Source organism: Kryptolebias marmoratus, linkage group LG11, assembly GCF_001649575.2.
Source record: "Kryptolebias marmoratus isolate JLee-2015 linkage group LG11, ASM164957v2, whole genome shotgun sequence".
Classification (NCBI taxonomy): Eukaryota; Metazoa; Chordata; class Actinopteri; order Cyprinodontiformes; family Rivulidae; genus Kryptolebias; species Kryptolebias marmoratus.
The window spans coordinates 4,872,637-4,899,789 of NC_051440.1; the positions used below are offsets into that span (position 1 = coordinate 4,872,637).

The 27,153-nt window shown below is 37.1% G+C and overlaps 1 protein-coding gene across 3 annotated transcripts in view; it reads right to left on the bottom strand.

Moving 5' to 3' along the window:
• Nucleotides 1-27,153, bottom strand: part of LOC108248196 (transcription factor SOX-6) — a 128,955-nt gene that overhangs the window by 31,029 nt on the left and 70,773 nt on the right. For all 3 annotated transcript variants that reach the window (XM_017436814.3, XM_017436813.3, XM_037978111.1), the window contains 4 exons: nt 16,305-16,477; nt 11,816-11,884; nt 2,251-2,371; nt 1,115-1,194 (listed from right to left, as the gene is read on the bottom strand). In XM_017436814.3, the coding sequence (XP_017292303.1) occupies nt 1,115-1,194; nt 2,251-2,371; nt 11,816-11,884; nt 16,305-16,477 (443 nt within the window). The remainder of the gene's footprint in view (nt 1-1,114; nt 1,195-2,250; nt 2,372-11,815; nt 11,885-16,304; nt 16,478-27,153) is intronic.

Genomic DNA, 27,153 nt, shown 5'->3' on the forward strand with positions numbered 1-27,153 from the left:
AAAAACAAAAATGGCTATAACTCAGTCAGCTTAACAGATATTAACTTAAAAATTAGTTTGATAGATGCTGAGAGTCATCATCAACTCGTATATTTAGGGTTAGCTAATTATGCGAGGTCTTGGTTTAGCATTTTGCCAATAAATATTACTGCCAACCATCTTTATCTTGTGAGCTCCTGGATAGATTTGAATGAAAATTTCAAGAATTAATCATTGGCTAGACATTTACAACTGATTAACTTTTGATGTAAACCTAATTCAAAATGGCCACCACAGCCACTTGACATAAGAAAACAAAAGATAGCTTTAATTCAGTCAGTTTCACAGATATTGAGTCAAGATTTAGTGTGTTAGTAGCTGAGAGCTAACAGATCATGCAAGATCTTGTGACATTGTTTAAGATAGCACATAACATAATATTTTCAAGGTCTGACCAAAACTCCAACTTTGTCATTTCTCAAATTAAGATCATTTTAGATTCAAATTGTCCTGAATGAATGTCCTGAAAGAATGCTAGGCTTTTCAATTTATATTGGTTCTTTATCTTCTATTCTTTTTTTTTTATTCAGCAAAGTTCTTCTTTACAACTGAATTGTTCTTTGTTTCATTCGGAAATACAATCAAAGAGGAATCATTAGTATCAAGAAATAATATCTTTTTGAGTAGATCCTTGAGATATTATCTCACTTTTAGAAAAAAGCTGAATTCTCTCCCAATACTACGGATGAATAGAATTGTACAAAACATCTTGAGTGGGTGACATTAGGAGTTATGCCTTTATTTTAAAAAGCTATATATTGTTTTACACAAGGATAGACATATCCATTTAGATGAAAAAAAAATCTAATATTTTCTGAGGTTTTATTTGTTGAAGAGGGCACGACTTGAATTGAAGCACATCTCTCTCTCACACACACACTCACCAGCCTCCATGCTCGTACTTGTCACCACTTTATTGTCAACCCCTTTTTCTTCTTTTTTTTTTTTTACTCTTATTTTTGAATAGATGATTCATGCAGAATAAAAAAATAAAAGAAATCAATTGAAAACCTTCCAACAATTTGCATTAGGTGAAGTTTTTGTTGGATGAAATGTCAAGGTGCGGTCTTCTTACCTGTAGTTGTAGCGGGCTGAGTCCAGACGCCGCTGCAGCTGCCATTGTTGAGGGAATGAACTGCATTGGGTAATTCTCACCTGGTGAACAACCAAAACAACACGTATTATAGAGCGAGGTGGGGGCAGAGTTCAACACAAGAACCAACCTGCTCTTTACCTTCAGCCCGCCGCTCTGTCTCTTTCTCCCTGTCTCGCTCTTTGTCTCCTTTCCTGTTCCACTCATGTTTTTATACATAAGAAACATGAAGGGTCACGAACATTTTATTCAGAGGTTAATAATGCCCACTGTCGGCACAAACAAGTGCTTGAGACCAGACTGAACAGAGCTCGCTCAATGGGATGCACTCACAAACTCATATACAAGCAAAACGTATAACCCCCACTGTTTGTCCTTAAAAGGCTTTTCGTGTTCAGGTCTTTGTTCGAAACAGTCCAAAGTAAAAGGAGGGTGTGTAATAATGGCTTCTGAACTCTTTTTCCTTACATCTCCCTCTTTTTGCAGCCTTGCAGGGGGGGTTTGCTTGTGACTAAACACGGATTGTTCTGCATGAAGTTTGAAGGGCTGGCGCTGCCCCGTGTCAGGTGAGCACCTGGAGGAATGTATGGGAGCGAGGAGGAATGTGTGAAGGATGGGGAGACGCAAAGAAAGCAGGTGGTGCAGAGAATCCTGCAAAAACAGGACCGTGTATTGTGCGTGTCTGTCTGTAGGTGTGGCCTCGAAAGGGTTTGTTGAGAAGCTGTTTGAGAAAAATGCTTGTGAATTGTTAAAACATGCAACATGCGTGCCTTCTTTAGAGCACATTCTTTTCGGAAGGCAAGTGATTTGTCCATCTGAATCATCAGTACGTTGACAGTTTGGGGCTCATCTGAAACCCAAGAAAATACTTAAGAGGATCCGTGTGTCTTCATGTGAGTGAGAGCGTGTGAAATTTCACGTTGCAGATGTGCGACTGACACGCTTTCAGGATGTCACGAAAGAGACATTCCAGTTCTCAGTGTGTCCAATTGATCCTGAAGCAAACGAGGGAGCCTTGCAAATCTCTCCGCTCATTTCCAGAACATTCCTCACCTGACACACCTCGTTACCATCCACCGGGATCCCAGTGTTTGTTGTGACAGAGCATGTGAGCGTACCTGGCTTGTAGGACATGCCGGGTGGGAAGAGGAAGCCTTGCTGTGCGGCGGCAGCAGCGGCCAGAGACCGCTGGTCGTGTGGAAACACCGGGATCATCAGAGGAGGCATGTGACCCTGGACCTGAGAGCAAATCAGACAGCGAAGGGGGGATTTAATGAAAACGGGAACAGTTATTTAAAAAGTAATGATAAAAAAATATCACGCAAGCATAAGTAACAAATGATGGAAAAACAGTATGTACATTACGTTAAGGAATGTGCCCCATACATAAATATTGTTTAAATAGAGTTTTTTTCATCTATTAACAAACTTCTATTTTCATTTTTTTAACTAAAATGTCAAAATACCCACGTCACATCACTAGGTGGCGAGAACGCTGATGATGACACTTTGATGACATATCAAAATGTAGAGAAAGAACATTCTTGGCTTCGATAAAGATTATTCCAAAACATTTTCCTTTATACTGTTTTGTTCCTCTCAGTTATTAAACATTTTAGCCCTAAATCAAAGTTTGATGGTGACAGGATCACAAGAAATTAAGGCAGACAAAGAAAAACGGGAACAATAACTTTGTATTTGTTTGGTTTCCTGAGCACAAAGTAATAGTGGGCATGTGTGAAATAGGCTGCTATGTCGTAGTTTCTGAAATTCTCTATATATCCTGCCACCGAAAAATATCAGTTTTTCTCACGCAAAAACTCAGTTTGTAGGTAAACAGAGATACAAGCAAAGTAGAAAATACTTGTTTTTAAAATATCTAGAGCAGTGTGGTCTTAGCTTGACTTATTTAACATATTTAATAACTGCTTTCTTTGAAGAAAAACCTTTACAACTTAACATGTTGAGGAATATTTTTTAATCTCTCAGAGCTGTGTGAGTTTGACAGCTCAATCAGATGAGTTTTCAAATTTAATTTAATAATGTTCAAATTCCCTAATATACTAAACAAACCTTCCTCTGAAAATTACCTTCACAAATAACAGACTTATGGATTTTGTGTCACTGTCTAAAAATAAGCCTAACTAATTTAGCAAGCTGCCAACACAATGATGTTGAATAAAGCCCTTTTATCACAAGCTTTTTGAAAATAATCGCTTTTAGGTGGTTGTTTTAGTACTTTTGGTTAGAAAAAAACATGCAATTTATACTAAAATATAAGTATAAACTTATACAGGCACATACATACAGATACATACATAAACAATATCTAAACATCAGTATCTCAAGATTAAGAAAGCTAAAATAAAGAAAATAAAAATCAGAAAACACATTCAAAAGTACAACTAAGCAAAGATGAGAAATAAGCTAAAAAAGGCGAGAAAGGACTAACAAAACATAGTGAAAAGGGAGAAATAAGAAGAATGCCTACAGTTAACAGTGTAAAACATTATCAGGGTTTTTTAAACAGCTGGTTAGAATAGTCAGAGAACCGAGACCAAACAAGAAATAACAAAGATGTACTTTCTTGAGGGACAAGCGTCAAAATGCCTTTAGAACAGAGAGGCAAAAAGCTGCCTTTCATGTCGGCTTGAAAGACTTAAAAAGTGTGTGTTTGACTGAGTGAAGCCTCAAACTGAAGACAGCATATCAAAGATGACTCCGCGGGAATCTATTAGAGAAAAATCACCAGGCTGTACTTCCCCTTCCACCTTTCCCCTTTATCTCATTCCTTTCTCTTTTCAGTCATTTTGGTCTGGCTTGGAAAATTTTGTCTTTCGCCTTCATGTTCCCTTCTTGTATTTCTCTGTTGATGTTTTTCTTTTCTTTTTTTCTTCATCACATTTGTAAAGTTTTTGCCAAAAATGTGAGGCTACTTTGCTTGTTTTAGAACATGTTGAACATAAAGACTGAAAGTGATCAAAGTGAGATAGACAAAGTCTACAGGAAAAGAAACCAGTTTTTCATCAGAGTTATGATATCTATTACATTTTATTTAAGTTGTGTTTTTTGGACACTTTTGCCTTTACAGTTAGAGCCAGTCTACACCACTCTGGATTTTTTTTTTCTCTGCTTCACATTCTAACAACAACTAAGTGATGAGAACATTCACATTATCAACATATCAAAATGCAAAAAACAAAAAACAAAAAACAAAAAAAAAAGCGTAGCTCATCAAAATTAATTAAAGCTGGACACCTGCATTTTGAAGCCGAAAAAAGAACATCAGATGACTTTTGTTGATTCACATGGTTCTTACTTTGCTCCTGTATGTTCATATTTTAATTTTTCTGTCATGTTTAGCTGTAATTAGTCATTTCATGATTAACAAAAGGCCACGGGTAACACCGTGATTGTGTGTGGGTCCTAAAGGTGGGTCCTAAAGCCTCACAACTTTAATGAGCAGACTTTGGTTCCAAAAATACAGCAAGGCCTCTTCTATAAACTCCTGCTGGCTTCAGTTCCCAACAAGAGAAGGCAGGGACATTTGGTCTATTTTCTATAATAATCATGGTCAAAGTTTGACGGTGATAAGATTATGATAAAAAGAAACAGACCCAGAAAAATCTCCAAAACATCATTATATTTGTTTGTGTTTTGTAGGGCACAAATTTACAATATGTATGCACAAAATAGGTTATGTTATCATTTTTAAAAAGCCTCTCAAAACGGAACCAACGAAAAAAAAAATTGAATCTCCACTTTAGAAAGGATTATTAAAAATAAATAAATAAACAATTCTCAATGAAAACTTTGTGGGAGGAGATGCCAATGCAGCAGAAAAAAGTAACTGGAGTAGGGATGGGTCTAAAAATCTGCAGACATTTCAATAAGTTCTGTAAAGTTATTTTGTTCTTATTCAGGCCTGATTTTCTCTTCCACTTACAACGTTCTTACCACTTCTACCCTTATAGACTCTACCTTTCTTCTCTTTCTATTTTTGTCCTCTGTTCAGGATCATCCACCTCCATTCATCCCCTTTACTACCAATGCATTAAACAAACTGACACTCCCCCACCCCACCACCCCGTACTGACCCGCTGCGACAGTTTATCATGAGCTGTCAAAGCTCTGCAATCAGCACGTTACGGGATTCCAGTGAGCTTCTGCTTTTGTGAGGGGAGGCTGGGTGGGGGTCATGTTGCTGAGCTGGTTAAAAAGGATGACGATCCTTGGGGACGTTACTTTTTTTTTTTTGGGGGGGGNGTTATTAGGGAGATTTAAAGAGCATGACTAAATAGAGATATAAAAAGAGATGAACAGGATGCTAATTGACTCGTTTGTGTCTGCTGCAGCACTGAAATTATTATTTAATCAATAGGAAAATTAAAATAAAACGAATAGGCCATGATTTTAATAGCCGATAAATAATATAAAGCAATTAGGATTCAAAAACATATTTACACATATATCAATATTTAAAGCAACTAGAATTATTTTACTTTGAAAAATGAAAAGTCTAGACATCTTTAGAATTTGGTCACATTTGAGGGTTTTCATTTCTGTGCACAGCAGCGATCTAGATAATCAACAGCTGGCTTTATTTATGCAGCTGATCAGTTTTTTGGACATTGGTTTTTTTTTAGACCACATGCTTGAAAAGCCTGATAAACTTTGGGATGAACTCAGCATAACCATAGAAAACACGCAGACTGATGGTCATCTGAGGCCTCTCCATCTATAAACGTCTTGTGATGTGAGGGAGCGAGAGTGACGTCAGAAGACGAATTTGCCTGAACAGCCTCAAAACACACAAAAAAAGAACAAGAATAAGAGGAGAGAAGTGAGTGGAGATGGTGATGGTGTGTGTGTGTGTTTGGGGGGGTAGAGAGGGACAAAATGCTCCCATTCATTGTATTCCTCTGGGAACACTGGGACTGACTGGGGCTGCTTCTCTGGCGCAAACACACAAAGATCTCCTTTTACCAATGGGAGGGGTGGAGGGGGTTCAATGAATGGAAGGGGTGGGAGTGGGTAGGGTGGGGGGTGCAGCCCCCTAAGAAAACACAGAGTCCCCTTCCTCTAACTAACTGCCCACCAGACACATTGACATACACACCTAGGCAACAAGGAGCATGTGTACACATGCAGACACACACTCAGGATTAATGGTCCTGTTGTGTGAGGGCAGCGGGATTGGGGGGGGGGGTCAGTGAGTATGTATGCGGTGTGTCTCTGCGTTGATTGAATTGAGAAAGAGAGGTGGGGGAGAAGAAAAATACGGTGTTGTCTGGCAGGTATGAACACACGCGCGTTTGTACGAGTGGATAACTTAATCTTGTCCACCACTTCACCGGAGGAAAGACTGAGCAAAGCTGCAGAGTAATGATTGTAGCAGATTTTTATTTTAGTGAATCATTTCCAATGAGAAACTGTTGCACAACAAACACATCATGGAAAAAATATAGAGTTATATTATGGAAGTCCTTAAAATCTAAACAGATTGTCAAAAGTAAAACTTTTTTTAGAAACTTGTATCATTTTCCCTGTTACTACTACGAGCGCTACTGTTACCTGAACTTTCTATTAGGAAAGTTGTGTTTGTACTTCAACATTGGACTAATAGGTGTGAAATTACCACAAGTTTATTAAGATTATATGTTTAAGAAATGGGCAGGAACAAATTTACTTCATACTGCATGATGCTCATTTAATAGCACTTAAAGCAAAAGTTCAGATCTATTGAAATGGGGTTCCGTGAAAAGGTTATGAGCAATGAATATCTTACTTGTTGTAGATGGCGTTTTAAAGTACCCCATTTTGAAGAAAGGATGTTTATTTTGACTAGATTAATGAGCTAATGGCTAGTCAGAGTGGGAAAAGACAAAAGCACATTGCTGCTATCTTAAAACAACTCCAAACCCAAAAATGTTATATATCGGTTCATCAGAATACTGTTTAATAAACCTTTACATTGTCATCAGTTTTGCATTACATAGTTAATACAGCAGAAATATTGTTATTTGTGTTGGTAAATAGCCATAAAATCCTATGTAAATATCCAGTAATATGAACATGATGGCAATGTAAAGTATTGCATAATAACATTTGTCTCAACCAGCTGCGTTAAAATGATAGAAATACACTTTAGTCTTGGCCCCACTCAAACTAGCCATTAGCTCATCAGTCCATTAGAAGGAGTCTATATTTCTTCATACTGAGACCCCACAAAAAGCTTTCTGCTACAGATAAGATATTAACTGTTTAGAATCTTTAAATAAAACTCCACTTTAAAATATCTGAACTTTTCCTTTAGGTATTTCTGACAAAAATGATGCATCCTAATAAAAGTGAACATCCTTTCTGAATGATCTCACTTCAGCTGTAGGCTAATTATGAGACTACATGTTGACTTTAGCTTTGTGCTGTCTGGATGTTAAGTGATTCCTCACACTGCACTGATTTTGACAGCAGTCATGATTTTAAACATTTTTTCTGGACATTTCAGCTCTAAAGGTGTGTTGCTGCTGCTTGCTGTTGGCACCTGTCAGCAGGGTTGGGTTTGATGACAGCTCCCATCACAGAAGACGAGAAGAAACTATATTCATATTCTGCCCTTTTTATATAAACTAAGCTCAACAACACAAGTGTTACTAAAACTCAGAGTTATTAACTGCAAAGTTTTCCCATAAGAGATTTGTGTCATTAAGCTTGTTTTCATGGCAGGCATTTATTGTTTTTGGCAACAGTTTTTCAGAGTATCACAATCTTTTTATTTTGGACAAATTTTAAGTGAGAATAAAGCAATCCCATAATCCCATATTAGATCTGATTTAAATGTTTGATCCAGTGTTTATAGCGTGAAGTCAGCAGTGCATTTCAGGTGCCACTGTGTTGCATTACCCCCTTTTTTATTTAAAAAAAAAAAAAAGACTCTTTGACAAAATCTGTAATTGTATCCTGCAGACGAAGTCTCTTACCGCTGCCTGTGAATTGGTTTGGAAATGATATTGTGCGGCTTTGGTGTTTTGACTTGTTTTCGCAGATCCAAACTAACGTGTTAAAACACTAAAGCAGATCAAGGTAGGCCAGAAACTTGTTCTGCAAGGTAAAATTACAGTTTTTGTCAAAGGTGTCTGGTGCCATTGACGAAAGGAAAAACAGCTGAAAGGCTTTTGCTGGAAAGGGCCCTCCAAATCAAAAATATATTCACTCAAAATAATATCTTATTTTACTGTACTAGATCAAAAAATACATCTAGATTTCTTTTTTCACATCAGACACCTCTATCCTGAGGCCTCTGTTTTAAGACAGCAACCATCTACTGTGCAGCTGTATTGTATCAGCACTGAGCTCAATCGACATTATAAGCTTTCCAATACTACTTATTTTGTCTGAAGCTGTAGTGCTGACGTAGGAGCTGCCTATCCATCTAGCAGCCTCTTGGCTGCTCAGTAGTTCTGCACATTTGGGAGTGTGTGGAGTGTTGAGCTGGTGCCTGTCTGGTACTCTGACAGGAGAAAAGCTTTTGGCTCCGATTCAGGCTGTAAAAAACAGCTGAACGAGAGAGGAAAATAAGCTATCAGGGCTAATAAATTAACAACTCATTTAGTTCCTTTACGCTGCTGGTTCTGCATTCGATCTTGAGGTACGAAATGTTTGTCAGATTCATCACAAAAGCCAAACAGAACGTGGTAAGTGCATGAAATCATTAACACAGCAAGACGAGATTAAATAAAAACAAAACAATAAAAAGTAACAATTAAGGCATGAGACAGTAAAAAAAGGAGGAGGGCGGGCGAAGGAGGAGACCGAGGAGTTATAAATGAAGAACAGAGGGAGGGAGGAGGAGGAGGAGTGCGGCTTTGCAGTCATTAATTAGCCCGTTAGCTAGGGCCCGGGCGGTGCGGTTAGGGCCTGCGTCTTTGTGGGCCTGAAGGAAATGGGCCACATATGAGAGCCATTATAAGAACTGACTTAACAAAGACACATGCCTGTCAGCCACCAGGCTGGGCTGGGCCGCTCTGCATACGGCACACAAAGGGCCCGCCACCGCTGCGTTCGTGTGTGCGGGTCTGTGTCTGAGTTTTTCCACTCATGTATGTGTGTGTATAAATGTCAGGAGAATGCATGAACCGTCCATATGTGTGTGATTATCTGTTACTGTCAACTGTCTATTCTTTTAGAAGGGTTTAAATGTGTTAAGTGTAGGAAGATATATTTGATTGTGTGTGACTGTATTCATTTATAAAAATGTATCTCTCTGTGAAGAGATAAACCACTGTAATGGTTTCACATTTTGTCTCTCTTTTATGTGCGTGTTTGTAACAATATCTATAAGAAAGAGGCCTTCGGAAGCATTTCTTTAACCCCTGGACATCCCCTGCTGGCTTTCCACACCGTTTAAAACCACATGACAGGAAACCTGGGTCACTTTGAACTAAGCACCCCCCTCACCACCACCACCAGCACCACCACCACCCATATGAGCTGACAAACACATTGACACCATCCAGTGACTGAAGCAGGAAAAGAATGTCGCAAAGAAAAAACAAAAATTTGGCTCCAACTGGGTTTTTATAGTCTGCATTCATAAAGTTTTCACATATTACTGCCGATCTATAAACTTTAACATTTAGGTTAAAAGGATGCCGACTGTCTACGGAACTTTGGTAACTTTTTTTCTTTGTGCCTTGGTGATGCAACAGAAAAAGTGCATGCATAACCAGGAAACTTAGGAGAACTGCAACTATTCATGTTTTCAGGCAAAAACTTTTTGTGGATTTCTTATTTGTTCCATCTGGACAACCTTTTTTGTATGAAGATGTGAACAACAACTGGCACTTTTAGTAAAAAAAAAAAAAAAAGTGGTTTTTGCCGCACTGAGGCCCATTCTTCTCAGCTGAAACAGTAGCATTTGGTCAGCTCCTCAGAGTATTGGCCTGAGAGGAGCTCAAGTCTGGAACTGATAAGTAGAAACAGATCGGTGCAGTGCTGCCTGTGTGTTTAAAGCCAATACACATCCGACACAGCGTAAACAGCCTGTACCCCAGTGACTAAGCCCTGGAGCTTAGCCATAATAATTCTAAACCTCTGTATAGTAGATACACCATATGCTTCTTGCTAAGTTGGGTTTGTTTGCCAAGACATGCTATTGTTCTGGAAAGCACTTAAATGACGAAAGGTTACTGCAAACCCCACATTAAGCGATTATTTTTAAGCATCTTTTTAGTAAAAACAAATATTCTTTTTTTCTACTTTATGAGTGTTTTACACTGCACCATTTCTTCGCAGAAAAATGCATTAAGTGCAAATGCTTTGGATTAAATTGAAACAAGTGTGAAACAAGAGTTACTCCGAGTTGGTTGAAACGTGTATTTACAGCTGACGCTTCCGAAGTTCTACACGATAACGACCCGCTCTCGAGAGCTATTTTCTCACATATCCCTTCATCCTCAAAACCAAACGCGACACAGTATCCACTGTTTCACAGCATGGAAGAGGATCCGAGCAGGAGCCGGGTTTTATGGTTTTGCTGTCTCCCCCGGGGCTAGGAATCCTAATGAAGTCCAATCCGAGCTTTATTAAGAGCTAAGGGTGAGGTCTCACAAAAAAATAAAATAAAATAAACTAAGAGAAGAGGTAGGGAAAAAAACAAGCCCTCATTAACTCCATCACACCTCTGGGGCACAGGGTGATCCAAAGCTCGGGAACGATGGGGGGTAAACTGGATACGATCGCAGCGCCGAGTGTTTTCAGATCCTCTCCAAAGCTGATTCGACTTAGCAGTAGTCTAACCACTTAAAACAAAATAAAAAATAAAATAAAATGAACTGATCAAATACATACTGGCAAAATTCCCACGTGGCCATCAGCCACAGTGTGCAAATTTGCCAGCATTTGGTTCACAGCTGGTGGTAATTTCTTGGTGGTTCTGTATGTATATTCAGTGATAATAAATCTAAGAGCACAAAGTGGCTCAGTGAAGCAGATGTAGGCCTGAGAGATAAATAGAAAATAAAGGGAGGAAAAAAACAGAAAAAAATGACAACAGATAAATTTATGTAACTGTAAGGGATGCATTATATAGGTTTTATTTTAAGGCAGAAAGTTAAAAAAAAGTAAAAATAAAACACTTTTGCACCACACATGTTGTATTTACATATAGGTGTGGAGGGAAAAGAGCCTTTAAAGACAGCGAGAGTGGTAATTTTTGGTTAAAAAGAGTAAAACACATGCTGATATACAAACAACTGTGGGAGTGGGGGTCTAGAGGATTTTGTGATATTGACTTCTGAGTGATTAATTCAACAGTGAATGAGCCGACCATAACCAGTGCAATTACTGGGTCACCTTTGTGTGTGATCGTGTGTGTGTCCGCAGGCTACCTATTCATAGCAACCAAACTAAAGGTCATGACCCCTTGTGGTGTTGCTACTCTCCAACCACACAGGACACGCTGATCATGAAGAGGAGGCAAGTCATCAATAAGATCACGCAAGCTGGAGGACCGAGGACGAGAAACTAAAAGCATATTCAATTGGAAGGATGAGAAGAAGAAAAAACTGAAGTAAAAAAAACAGCTTCCTGTCTGCAGTGGATAGGAGGTATGAGCTAAAACTTAAAAAAAAAACAAGAAGTGCAGAAGTTTGGACAGTTTGTAAGGTGTGTGCGCAGCCTCACCTGGATCTGCTGCTGGAGAATGTTGATCTTGTGCTGCTGCTGCAGCAGCTGCTGCTGTTGTCGAGCAATCTGCACAAACACATAAACAAAACTGATGAGGTCAAAATGACAATAAAGGCAAATACAGTGTTGCTTTTTGACAAAATAAGAGCAATCAGTCTTGACCCTAAATGTACAGAAGCATATTGCTGCAGATCTAGAAATCTAGAACTCATATAGAACTATATAACATCCAAAAATATGTTACCATAAAAATTACATTGTGAAAATGTGATATTTTTTTATAACAGGAAGAATGTCTGTTGTTATAATGGGAAAATTTTGCTATAATGTGAAAAATATATTATAAAAAAACATTAACTGCTAGGTTAAAATGTCAATTTTCTTTTTTACATTTGTAAAACATGTAAAAACAATTAATTTTATATTTGGGTAAAAAACATTTGAATGGATTACGGTGACAAAATGATAACGGTTAAATTTTCTTAATTGAAAACAGACAAATTTAGAAATAGGTTCACCACCTGACGATGAAAATTACAATGAGGATGAATAGTTAGAATTAACTGCCAGATTTGACCAAAAAGATGGGGGAAAACATAGCGTCAGTAAATTACGCATGTGTTTGACCTCAGATTATTATCTCTAAGGAACGTCAGCAGAACGAGATGGATGATGCATCCAAATTGCACAGTTAGGAGTCTTCAAGAAGACATTTTGCCACTGAAAATGAATCGGAGAGATTGACATGTTTACTACAACTCTCCTCTGAACTCCGTCCACACTCGCATAAACAAGCGCTGCTATTATCCCCTGCTCCGGTAGCTGTTTTCACTCGAGTAGGATCCGTTTGTAAAGTTCAAGTCACGGTAAAGTCTCATGTGGTGATGGACAGCAAGGACCAACCAGTTGTGAAAATCCTTAAAGGGGCGTCATGTCATTTATTTGAATGGAGCCATTTTGCACACACAAAACAACAACAAAAAAGTTAAGGAGCTGCTCTTTTTTTTTTTTTTTTTGAGGAGTCATTTAGTATATTTATTCCGAAATGTAATTACAGGCTGCTGAATGGGAGGCGGCGCCCCATTTGCACACATGTCATATTTCATTAAAGGCAAATTTTTCTGGATTTATCTGTAGGGCATTATCCTATCAAGTCTCAACAGCCAAATGACTGGCTGATATTGGAATCTGTCTCTCTTTTCACTCTCTCCATCTTGCTTGCTCCTTTGTAAAGCTGTGAAAGGTGGTATGTGTTTTGATGGGAGGTGTGGACTTGTCCAAACAGAGCCTGTCGTATGCCAGCCCACAGTGACATGTCGACAAACAGCAAAAACAAAGAGCAGTGCACCTAAATACCTCTCAGCTTCAGTACTCAACCCCCCACAACATTCTGCTGTTTCAGTCAGAGATGTGAAGGTTCACACAGGCATCCAAACATTTGTTCTAAAACTTCCAAGCCACACTCGCAAAGGACTCGCAAGATGATTCACAACTTAGTAATACATAAAACGGATTAATTAACATTTAACAAAAACCTAAGACAATGTGAAGCACAGGGTTTAAAAGAAATAAAAATTTAAAAGAAGATGAAATAAACAAAAAGTTGTTTTTTTTTTTAACTGTTGGGTCTTTGTCACCAGTTTCCAGTGTATTTCCACATCAAAATAAAATTGATTTGACTCACAGAATACCTAATCACATTAGGTTATCTTCCTAAACCTAACATGATTTGTGTCTAACCCTAAAATAAATAAACCAAAGAGTACACAGCAGATAATAATAGCAACAAAAGTTATTAAAGTGAGAAACAATAGTTTTAAAACTTGTAACCAAATGAAGAAATATGATCCAAAGCCCTGTGATTCAGACAGATTCTTTGTCAAAGCATACTCTGGAGTTCCTTATTGTTTGTTTACTGTAATGAATAAAATTGCTTTTTGCTCTCTGTAAAAATAAAGGCCGGTCGGTGAATCAGGGCACAGTACCTGTGGCTCTATCTGCTGTAGTTAAAGGCTTGGGGGTGTTTTCTGCACTTTAGTAAGCTTTGCTTTTTCTATTTTGCGTCCTGTCTAATTTGACCCATATTAGTACTTAACAAACTAACGGTCCCTCATGCGGCCATTGTCAGTGTACCTGTGAATATAAACAATCTGGTTTACAGTGAACTCTGAGTTTTCCGTTCAGGAATGAGAGGTCAGTGAAACTTTGAGTCTATATTTATGGCAACAGACTGTGAACTAAACCTGCTTGCTGGCAAGTTTACTGAAAGAAACTGAGTTCCTATTGGTCTCCTCCCACCTGAATCAAGCTGAGTTGTTCATTTTTAATCAATCTGATGGACAGTCTGTATGTTCTCCCTGTGCATGTATGGGACTTCTCGCACATACCAAAAACATTCATGTTCGATTAACTGGTAATTTTAAGTTGTCTCTAGGTATCAGTAAATGGTTATTTGTCTCTATGTGTCCCTGTGATGGAGACCTGTCCAGAATGTCCCCAGTCTCTCTCACACAGTGACTGCTGGAGATAGGTGCCAGCTCCCTGTAACCCTGCGCAGAAAAGCAGGTTAAAAAAAAGTGGATAGATTAAATGTAAGCAGAATTACTTTAAAATGCTTCTTTAGGAAAGAAGAATATACAACCTAAATAAGATGTGCACTCACTTCTAAAATGTTTTTGTTTGTTTGTTTAAACATCATCGCTTTTCATCAAATTCACTTATTTATTTCAAAAGCAATTTCTAGCCATACATATCCAATATAACACACCACAGAAGTGTGCTCGTATCAGTGCAAATTCTGTGCATCGTGCTGAGATATAATTCGCTGATTAAAACGTCTCCACAATCAAACCACAAAAATAAGATGAATAATTCCCATTTATATGGTCTTTCCTATTCATTACAAGTGGAAATGCAACTATTAGGATTGGAATAATTGATCCATCAGACAGCATCTGTTGGATCAACAGTTCTACTTCCACTTTCCTGATTCCTGTTTTCCAAAAACACCAAGAAAAAAATCTTTATTGCTTCCTTTACAGAGACATAATTTTTTTCCAAATCAACAAAATAAGCTTTTTTTTTTTTTAGAAAAAATATGGCCTATTTAGTTTCTATAATTGTTTGACTCTTTATATAGATGTGGAAAAATCAAACTATTGGAAACACACAGTCAACATGACTTAAAGCTCTGTGATAGGCTAAAGGCCTTAGCTAAGCTGTGACAATTTTTCCACGATGAATCGAGGAATTGGGGCTCCACTGATCGTTGTATTTTACAGCGCTTGGACACATGGTTAAATCAGGTTTAAGATGCTCAGAGTTGATTGAACTTATTTTTATCAGTTGTTCTGGAACTGAAAACTCAGAGTTTATGGATAGACTTCTTTCTGGAATGCCCCCTGATCTGTTTTGGATGCTTTCCATTTTGTTCTTGCTCCATGCTCCAACCTTGTAAACCAGATTGTTAGACTCTTTTTGAGATTTTACACCAAAAAAATTTGTTCTTATTAGCAAGCATCCTTCCCAGGTCTGTATTTTGGATCAGAGAATAGGGGATCTGTGCACGCTAAAGTTGAAACTGTAGTTATCTTTGTGCATGAAGAGTGTACTTCCTGTAAACTCTTCTTTTGTTGTCATTTCTACTGTATTATCTTTTGTAGTGATGACTACTGTTTAAGATAGGGACTGCAGGAAGTAAAGTGCATTTCAATGTATAAACAGCAACTCTGCTGCCATGTTGACAGCACATTCCTTTGATCCTTCTATTATATGCAACCTGATCATTTTATAGCCCTTAAAAATAACCTTTAAAGTCAGAAGTACTACAAACTATGTAGGCCAAATTTATTAAAACATTTCACTTTCTCTCACAACCAATAGGGCAGTGACAGTCAGAGGCTGAAAAGAAGAAACACCTACTTGATAGAGCCCAAAATTTAGTTTCATTCAGATTCTGACATGATAATTCTGTAATGTTATTGGCACATTATGAACCGCTTTTTATTTATTTGTTGTTTAAATCACTTTGTTTTGCAACAAGTTAGCAATAACAACATAATAATTGTCTATCAGATCTTTACTTTAAGAAAGCAATATTAGAAATTCATTGGCAACCCCTAAATGTCCTGAATTATAGTCAGCAATAAACCAACATCACAAGTCTTTCTAGTCAGCAAACATAGCTATAATTGAAAGAATGCTTATCAGTATTAAAAATGTTGCCACCCAACCCTACTGTGTACCTAATAGGTCATATTAAAAAATACAAGTTACATTCAGTTGATCAGGTTAACACCTTTATCAATCCAACACTCATATATGTTGCCACATGTCTTAACAGTTCTGATTTGCTCATGACTACAATATAATTTTATGTTCAGTAAATTCAAGCAATGTTAAAACTTTAAAACAGGTTTTCTTTCCAAGCCCTTTACACAGTTCTTTCAGTTCATCATTTGGTGTGCCATCCTCCGGCCGTTCCTACCTGCTCCTGTTGCTGCCTGGCCAGCTCCATCTGCTGCCTCTGCTTCTCCAGTTGAGAGGCGGCCATCTTTTTCTGCTCATCGTGGGCGGCAAGAAGCTGCTCCCTCAGACTGATCAGCTGACCAATCATGGTCGAAAGCTGGCGCTCCTTTTCCTCCAGGGCCTCTGGCGTACCTGGAAAAACAATTCAAAAGGCTTTTAGTTTGAAGTCATTAGAGAATCATATTTTTGTCATCTTTTTTGAAGACAAGCATAAACGGCTAAAAAAATTAATTGTCATATTTTGATTTTCCACTGTTCTTCAAAGAAAGCAACAAGTGGGTGAACTTGCCTTCTTGGATTAAAGCATGTAAGCCCTTTTTTTTTAAAAAAAAGGATTGTACAAAATCCCTGAATCAAAGCGCACCTCCAACAAATTCTTCCAAAAATACAAAACCAGTTGTTAGGCCAGCACAAGCCCTTTGAAAAACTCTCATTCCTCAATTCTCATAAATCTCCTGACTTGTTGTTACATCTTACTACTTATTATCCCTAGTCTTGTCTCTACATGTTGTAACCTACTGTCTGCTCACAAGAACAATAAAATTACTTTGAGTTAACCTTTGAAAATAAGTAGCTGTTTAAAGCTTTTGTCAGGTTATGATTTAGACATTCTTGGGAGGTTTGTGGGACGACACCAGTTAGATTCCTTTTTTCATATCGTTCAGGTAGTAAATTGCACTGCAGCAACGACAAAAGACAAAAGCGATAATGCCAACACTTGCCTGTCATTCAAAGAAATCCCCCACTAGAAAGGAAAAAAAAAAAAACAGATTAAATGTGTATTTTATAAAGATCTGACTTAACTGTAGCTGTTGTGAGGGAAATATCAAGTTCATTTAAGAATGATCTATTTCAGGGTTTTCCCTATTTTTTTAACTAATATTTTAATGCAGAAGTAGTTTAACCCAGCCATGAAGAACCACAAGCCTGGATATATGGGGAGGGTTGCATGCTAGAGGTTTATGGAGATGAAGTCAGATGGTCTGTCGTGGCAACCCCTAAAGTCAGCAGACAAAAGAAGAGGAAAAAAGGAACTTTTGCTCCAAATTATTGAGACATATTGTAGAATTGCTTGTTGGAGTCACTCCTCTGATCAGTGTACATTAATTAAGATCTTTACTGGAGATAAAAATGAAATGAGACAAATCTAAAACCTGAGTTTACCATCAAATATTACCCAAATTCATAAGATATAGTTTATACTGAATAAGATACCTGTAGAAGTAACTTATAATGTTCTGCTGTAACTCCTACACAATACAAGCAAGGGTTTTGTTTTAGAGCAATCATCAAAAAGGGTTAGCACAAATCCTATGTCAGCGATGTGCAGGATAAGTGGAGTTTGATTTTGGTATTTGTATAGAAAATCCCCATCTCAGGAGCACCAATGGCCACCCCTTTAACCCACTAATGCCTCATCTTGGCCAGACAGTGTTATATAAACAATATATTTTTATGAAAACAAGCTTAAGAGAGGAGAGGACAAGCTTCTCTGAGCCAAATAGAGACTGTACTGCACTATGTGGGTAACATCAACTGTAGGCCTAAACATTAAATGCACATCTACAAATTATTAACTTTAGGAGTCAACCACATTCAAGATGGCTGCCACAGCCAATGAACTAAGAAAACACAAAAATTACTATAACCTTCTCCACTAAAATTTGATGAGATAGCAGCTGAGAGCAATCTCTGACACATGCTATCAGTGCTAAAACATTGTGCAAGATCTTCCAGTAGCATGTGAGATTGAGCGACTCAAACTCAAACTTCCTAATTTCCTAACGTAAGATGATCTCAGCTTAAAACTAGGGCATGAGAGGTAGCAGATGACATACATTCCTTGAACAAATGCTAGGTCTTGGTCAAGTCAAGTCAAATTCAAATTTATTTATATAGCACTTTTCAGCAACAAGGCGGTTTGTCTGTACTTTAAAGCAGGTATATGTTTATTTGGGTTTCAATTCAATTTAGTTTGTTTCTATTGCGCCAGTTCACAACTAAAGTTATCTCAAAGCACTGTACAAAGCATTCGCCTATGTTATAAAAGCCAATTAGAAACAGTTTTCTATCTAAGGAAGGCAGCAGATTGCGTAGAATCTTTACTTCATCACAGTGTCTCATCCTGAGCAGCACATTGGCGACAGTGGAAAGGAAAAACTCCTTTTTAACAGGAAGAAACCTCCAGCAGAACCAGGTTTTCTTGAATTCCGCAATTTACTTAAAGCTTAAAATCCTGAATCTGCATTTTGGTCCTGCTTCTGCTCACAACTGACCACATGTGACAAGGAGCTGAAGTTCTTCTGTGCATCGGCCTCCCTTATAGAAACTAGAAGCACCCGGAGAGCACAAACAGCCACCAAGGCCATAGAATCATTAAAAAGTTGCGGCAAAATTTAATCACTTGCTTTTTGTGACAACCCCAACATCTTCTGAAAAATTTCATAAAAATCTGTTCATTAGTTTTTAAGTAAGCTTACAAACAGATGGACAGACAAACCTAATCTACCTAAAACCTTACCTCCTGGGCAGAGATAAGAACGTTCTGATAAAGACAGCTGAGAAGAAAAAAAGGGAGAGCTCATAGGCAGTATATGCATTATGTAATATAACAAGCAGGGACGTACGTTTGTTGTGCTTCTAAAAGTATATGTGTGCATGTTATATATCTTTTCATTGGAGAAGTATATATGAGTCATGATCAACAAGTTTCTGATATTCTGATACATTGTCTGCATCATTAAATGCGTTTATGTGAAAATGCTGGCACACTCATGGTTGCTTGATAGTGTGTATGTGAATGTGTGTGTGTGTGTGTGTGTGTGTGGAACATGAACTCATGCACATTCACTGAAGTTTATCATGTTTAGAAGTCTTGGTCTTGTGTGTGTGTGTCAGGGGTTGCCTTGGGGCCATGTAGGGAGACTGCAGGGTGGCCCCAACACTACCTGCATTCTAACAGAGTCTCCATTGTAGTCCTGTCAGGCCCCTATTGTACCTCAGACTGTCCCCTCAGCACACACACACACAGAAATTACCCCTCAGCACCCTGGTATCAAAAGCAACATTCTCCTCTTGTCTCTTTTTTTAAGTTTTCATTTTTTCCTCTCTCTTTTTGATTTCCACCCCCCAAAACTCCATATCAGTTACTTCCAAGTTCAGATTCTCCCCACGGTCGTTCCTCTCCTCTCTTCTCATCTCTGTTTCTTGTTTCCTCTTTTGATTTAGCCTTCTCTTTTTTGTTTTCTTGCCAATCAATCCCAGATTTATGTCCTATACTCTCCACTATACGCTTTTTTCTCTTATTTTTAGTTTCCGTTGTTTTGTTTTGTATTGTTTTTTGTTATTTTTAGTACTTTTATCTTACCATTTCCTTTTCCTATTTTACTGTGCTTACATTCTCTGGTTTTTCTCTCATTCCTATCTCTTCATCTTCACTTGTCTGTTCTACTTCTTCTTTTTCTTTCTCATCAACTCATAAAATCTTTTTACCACTCCTCCGTTTTATTATCCCTTTGCTGTTATCACCACTCCTCTCTGTCATTATATTCTCTTTTTTCACTTCTCCCAAAGATTCTTTGGCCAATTTATGCTTGCAACACTAATGGATACACTATAACACACACACACACAGTCATATTCTAATTCCCCCACATTCCTTGCAAAGAAGTGAGGCCTATTGTGTAATCCTAACAACTGCGATTACAGCTCCATGATTCATCTTTCAGGATTACCACTCGTGCATACCAAACAGGATCCCTTGCGTTCCTTCGACACTTTTGGCGCCGATAACCATGTGAGACGTTTCCGTTTGTTATCCATCAGGATTATTCCTGACACCTGCTGAGGTCAGCAGCCAAAACAGAAAACTGTTAACTGTTTTCTCCCTCTGTTTGGATGATATGGTTTTCTGTCTCTGAAGCAGAACTTCTGCACAATTATTATGTTGTTTTTTCCCCCCATTCACATTTACAAGTTGTTTAGGTTTAATAAAAACTGATCAGGTCTTAGTTTAAGCTTTTATTTCACAACTAACATGACAGCATCTGCAGTAGTGTAAAGTGCAAATGTATATTTTGCTTCACCTTAAACCCATTTATGCACACATTAAATAAGGCACTTTCTATTGCTTTGTACTTCTTTTTGCATAGATTTAACTTAAATTGAATACTCAGTTGTCTTTTATTCAAGCATCTTTTGATAAAAATAAAAAGTAGCATTCCTTGAAGTAACCATATCGCCAGTTGCCTTGCATGCCAACGTTTGTGTTTGTGTTGGTATGTTTTCCTTGAGCGTGGACAGGTTTCCTAAAACTCTTCCAGCTTCCTTCCTCAGTTTAAAAATAAGAATTTTGCACTGATCATTAATTTTCACATTAACTTGTGGTTTCAGTGTGATTTCCACTGATGGACTAGCAACTTGTCTTGTTTGTGCACAACGCCCAATTCTGCAACCTGTGCCAATCCCAAACAGGATAAAGCGGTTGGGTAAACTGCATGAATAAATCAGTGAATGACTGACTGTCCATGCAGTCACACAACATATGACAAAACTGTGTCTCAACCACTTCCCTTTAAAAACACTCAAATACATAAAGAAACCTCCAAAACCAACACAGACGTGGATTCAGTCATCGACTGGTCACACTATCACACCTCAGCTTTGAACGCCTGCCAAACCATCAGCAAATAATTGTTCAACTCATTTCCTAAACCATGGATCCTGACTTCCTCTTTCTGATTCATATCTTCACAGCACAGTTTCTCCCACTAGAGGCGATCAGAGGAGGCAAAGAGATACACCAAAGTTTCTTCACTAGTTCAGTCCTCTCTTTCAGGTACATTAGGACCTGAGACATTCTTTGTTTTATTAGATCCCTTTCTATACAGTGAACTCTAGGTTGTAAGCAGAAGGGTGAAGGAAGGAGCAGAGATACAAAACGTTTTGTTCAGACAAAACTTTGGCCCTGATCTGTTTGAAACTGCAGAGTAAAGATGTCATTTCTAATATATAAAAGTTCAGGTTTACTGTTGACATCACTGGGCTCTTACAGACAGACAAGAGCATATGTGTTCATAAAAACAAAAAACAGAAAAAATAAGATACAGAATGTAACAGTTGAAAGTGAATCTGATTATTTCAACCAGATGTGCCAGTTTATGCATCAAACATTATAATTTATAATGAGACACTTTTCGTCCATCTGTTCTGGAGTTTTCTGACGATGCTTCAGAAAAAAAAAAATCAACAGAATGTAAATGCCAGGCATAGCGACTGAAAAAATTCTGCTTATTATTTCAAAATGAGTAACTTCTTCAGTTATGTTGCAGCCTGTAAAAGAGTTCAAAAGTTTCTTGTCTCAGAAAATCTTTGTTTGTTCCTATTTTCTTTATGTCTCTAAACTGTTTCTATTAAACACTTCATGTCCAGTGAAAATGTTTTCTTTCTTCTTTTTGTTTTACCACAAAAGCAAACCAAAAAATGCCTTATGGTTGGTACATTGCTACACAACTCATCACATGAATTGAAAAAACTTTGATAATTTAAGTGAACTTAGGTAACAGTAATGGTGTAATAGTACATGTATTTGTATTTGGTACAGATGTTAAGGACAGATGAAGGACAAAAAAAGGAATACTTTAGTCACATCCAGTCACCCACAGACATAAAAACATGCACGTTAGATTCACTGGTAACTTAATTGTCCCTAGGTGTGAGTGACAGTGTTTGTTTGTGTAGCAACCTTTAGAGATAGCTCCTCCATGAAGAAAAAAGAATGGATGTATGAAAAACCTCTGCACTACAAGTGATCTTGGATCAGAGGGAGATAAGAGATGCATCTAAAGCTCATGAAAAAAGCTTACATTATTGTACTTTAGTAAAACAAATATGGCAACCTTGACCACAGAAAATTCTGAGAGTATTTAGTCAATACTAAATGTATGTGTTTGAGACTCTTCTTGTGAAAGATTTTATTAGTTTCTGTAAGTTCCGCTGCAGTGGCAGTAACAAAAGGCATCGTGGACTGCTGCAACTAAAACACTGCTGTTATTTTTAGTTAAAGTCAATAAAAGTGCCCCCGTATTCGTCAAATACAAACATAATAACAAATGAATCAAATAGTCAGCACATCAGGGTTCATTTCCACTGGTATACATCTTGATCACCTTTTTTTTAGCAACAAAGCAACTTCTTTCTGTCAAATAAACTGACACTTTATTCACAAAATAAATTAAAAAAAAACCTTGCTCATTTTTTGTTTTTTTAAATGGCTCTAATAGACCGTCATAAAAAAGTACTATCAGTGTCATTTATATATTTATTCAGTATCCCTGATATCAAGTATCATATTCTCACACTAGCACTCAACTAACTGAGAAGCTAGGTTTGAGTATTAAAACGTCCATCCATTTTATTTACCTGCTTTTTCTTTTCTGAATCATTGGGGTGCTGGTAGGGCAGGGTTGCAAGTTTATCAGAGGGACACATAGAGACAAACAACCATTCACTCTCTCACTCACACTTAGGGACAATTTATAGTTACCAATTAATCTAAAATGCATGTTTTTGGAGTGTGGGAGGAAACCGGAACATGCAAACTCCACACAGCAAGGTCCCAGCCGGGAAGCAAACCTGCGACCTTCTTGCTGTAAGGAGACAGCTCTAACCACTGCCCTGCCATGCTATTTTAAACATTTTATTTTTTATTTATCTTCACATCAAGAGATATTTTTCAGTTTTGTATTGCTTTTTATTTTGCATCATGTTCAGTTCAAAATATGGGAGGCAAACACTCCTAGGTTCTTGAGTTATTTCATTTTGTGTAATATTTTCCAAATGGTGCTCATTGCAAGGTGTGAAATTAAACATACAAAAGGTTATCAAATGGTGCAGTTTGAAAGAGTTTACATCCATAGACTTCCAGATATAATGAATGAATTTTGAAATGCAGATCCAAACTCAATGTAAACAAATCTTGACTAAATCCACCAAAAATCACACAGAAGCTTGAGTTACATGATCAATCTGCATTAGGCTGCCCGTAGTGTGTATTTTCAGTCACTTCAGCTGTTGTTGGAAGTAAACGCACGTGGCAACTGGCATCAGGTCACAAATTTTGCGTACAAATGTTTATTTAAGGACGTATTACCATCAATATGACAAAAAAAAAATTGTGCGGATTCTGTTTCTTTATGATCTTTTTTTAGTCTGGTCTTCATGACCGTGCTACAGGAGATAATCTTTTGGAGTTTTTCAGACTTTTTATCATTTATGGGTTTTCTGTTTACACTTCAGATTGGATGAAAAAGACAGTGCACCTTGATTGTTTTTTTATTTTATAGTAAAGTTACCAGTTGACAAATACTAATTTGCTATACATGACCTACCTTAGAACTTCCCTATTAACAAGGGTGTACTGTATTTCTATCTCTGCTTCTGGAAAAGTATTTAAAAAACAAAAATGTAGCATTTTGATTTTTGTTTTTATTTATTGCTTTCCTGTTGTACTGAACCTGTACAAAACCGTGACCCTTATAATGAGGTGCGTACCAAACCGTGACTCTGGCATACGGTTACATCCATCGTTAACAGCTTTCATGACTAAAGTAAAGCACTGTCAGTGACAGGAAAGTAAATATAAAGTGTATTACTCATAAAATAATGCAGCTTTAAAAAGTGGAACTTCAACAAACATGATAATAAAGACAAAAAAAACAACAACAAAAAAACTCAAAAATAAACTAAGAAGTGACAAGTTTTTCACATTTGACCTCCTGAAGCTCCAAAGGGACCACTTGTTTGGTGCAGGGCCACGGATCACACACTGCATACTTTCACTTCTTCCTTAAAGCTGGGTAAAAGCCGTGTTTTTACCGTATACATTGCATTTGTGAGCAGTAATGAATTTTCCAGCAAATTAATGGATGTCATCTGTTTTCCTCACCCTTAAAATAACTGCAACTTTACAGGCGAGTTCAGGCCGTTGTGTGAGGAGACACAGAGCGACGGTTGTATTTGTCTATTTAGGTCACGGAGAACGACCATGGAGAAATAAAACGCTTAATTAGCTTAAATCAGAACAAATCTGCAGTGACGAAGAGTGAACAGAGACATCTTTATGTTCTCCTGTAGAAAACATTTATGGTGACGATTGAACTGAAATTTCTGTATATGTCAGTGTCCACTGTTTCGTCTAATGTACAGAATAAGAAAGCTGTTAATTAACAACCTTGGCTGTATTTGAAGTGAGGTAAAAAGTCTGTCACATAAACAAAACTCTATGCAGACTCTTTCTATAGAGATAAGTTGTCTCCAGAGAGCACTGATTTAGATCCAGACCCCCTGCCTGTGTTACGTTTAGACAACACTCGAACTTGGGTTTATGGTTGAATCAGACGGTAGAATTTTAATTAATCATCTGAAGCCAGTCTGGACTTAAAACCAAATGCTTAATACTGACATGTTTTACAAGGTGTTTCATACTGGAGCTGAATATTTATTATTTTGTGAAAAAAAAAAAAAAAATGCCAAGGACTGCGTGTATACTGTCCATATTTAGTAATAAAAGTTATGCAAATAAACTTGAGCTGTATTTCACATTTATGCTGCATTGTAATGCTGACAGAAAATATTGGCCATATATATATAGTTTTATTTATTTTATTGATTTCCCCTTTCCCTCCCATGTACAAAACAAAGAACACAATAAACTCCAGGTTAGGAGTTAGGGTAAAATTAAGGTAGTGCATAATGCAAAAGAAAATTGAGGATAACACGTGTTTCAGCACGTGTCAACCAGAAAAGCCCTGAAAGCAGCTGGGCTCGAGGATGTTGCCTGCAGCCAGACACTTCTCACAACTGTTCATGAGAAATGAAGCACAAGTTTATTAAATACTTTCCAGCTTTATGAGTGGAGAAAGACATTTTACTGTAAAAAAAAAAAAAAAGTTATGAAGCTAACTGTTTGGGTGAAGCCTCAACAGAATGTTAAAGCAAAATTAACAGCTTTCGATAAAAAAGTAAAAATCATAGTCAACCAAACACCGATGTACTCATCATCATCATCTGTGAGTCAAAAGGAGGCACAGTTATAATAATTTTATAGCATTTGAATGTAAAAACTAAGAAAAATAAGAGTGAATATTAGGTTGATATGAGGAGAACTTTTACAAAAGAGGAAGAACTAGACTTACAATCATTAAAACATGACAGGTCAGAGCATTAATTCATTAATTATCTCAGACAGTTTTTGTAAGAATATGGCACAGTTAACATTTTGATAAATATGGTCATTTAGGACAAATTAGACTTTTGTCTGAACATTTACAAAATGTTCAATAATTGTCAAGAAACGTTATTCTGTTCAATTTTGACATGGAATAACTGGTCATGTTTTAAACTAAATTTAGAGGCAAACATTTTTTGTTTGTTTGTTTGCTTTGACACATCCTTGAGAATAACTAATATTTTTAAAAAGTGCAAATGGTGGATTATCTGTTATTAATGTATGGCATCTCTGAAGTCTGCACAAAATAGAAAAAAAGTATAACTAGGAAAAAAAAAACTCAACTGAACCAAACGACGGATTTAATAAACGGTTCCACCCCTCACACAACTCTACATCAGTCCCTTTATGTTTCATTTAAAAACTGCACAAGTCATTCCAACCACAGAGGAAAGGCTGATTTAAATTTTGATGTTTTGGTGTAAGGCTCACGTGAAAGCAGTGAGTCAGATATTTGGATATTGATACATAAATAATTTTTTAGTAAAATTGGTCAAAGTCTTTTAATTTAACTGTGTGAGAGTCTTTTAGACTATGAGGAAAAGCAGGCAATTTATTTGTTTTTCAAGCTTGTTTATGGATTGAAGTATAGTTTCTACTTGTGTAAGTTAGGCTTTAATATTTCTTCCTGAAATTAAAGTGGGTGTCTGGGCTGTTCTGCTGTAAGAATGCTCTCTGTGTGGCGTTGCTCTTTCCTTCTTTCCACTGAGAAAATTCTTGCCGCTACAGCAGGAGACGATCACAAACAGCCTGGCGGAGCAGCTCGCCTGCACAGCCGGTAACAACCGACGTAAGTGCGCACAAACAGAACCCACAGGAGCATCTATGATGGGAAACATTTCTCACTCTAATCCTTTCAGTTTTTCTTCATCAGGTTTTCCACCATCGACTGTTAATTTCTTTTCATTCAGCTGAGGGGAGCAAAGTTTACAGTCTGATAAATGAATTATTTTAAAACAAACTGAGTTGTAAATTTAGTTGTACAAAAACAAAGCTACACAGCTCTTTATGATCTTTGAACAACATAGTTTTAAATAAAAATGTTTTGTGTCCCTTTATAAAAACAAAACACCTTGTCTTTTATGATTATTACTTTATATTCACAGTAATTTATATAAAAATAAGAGACATTCACACTAAATGTAATCTATCTTTTATTGTCTAAATTAAACAGCTCAAACTGGAAAAATCAGAAATGAAGTGAAATAAACAGATGGTCCTAAAACTGATGGTAAAATACAGGTGCTGGTCATAAAATTAGAATATCATGAAAAAGTAGATTGATTTCAGTAATTCCATTTAAAAAGTGAAACTTGTATATTATATTCATACATTACATACAAACTCATATATTTCAAATGTTTATTTCATTTAATATTGATGATTACAAATGACAACAAATGAAAATCTCAAATTCATCATATCAGAAAATTAGAATATTACTGAAGACCAATAAAAACAAAGGATTTATAGAAATGTTGGCCAACTGAAAAGTATGAACATGAAAAGTATGAGCATATAC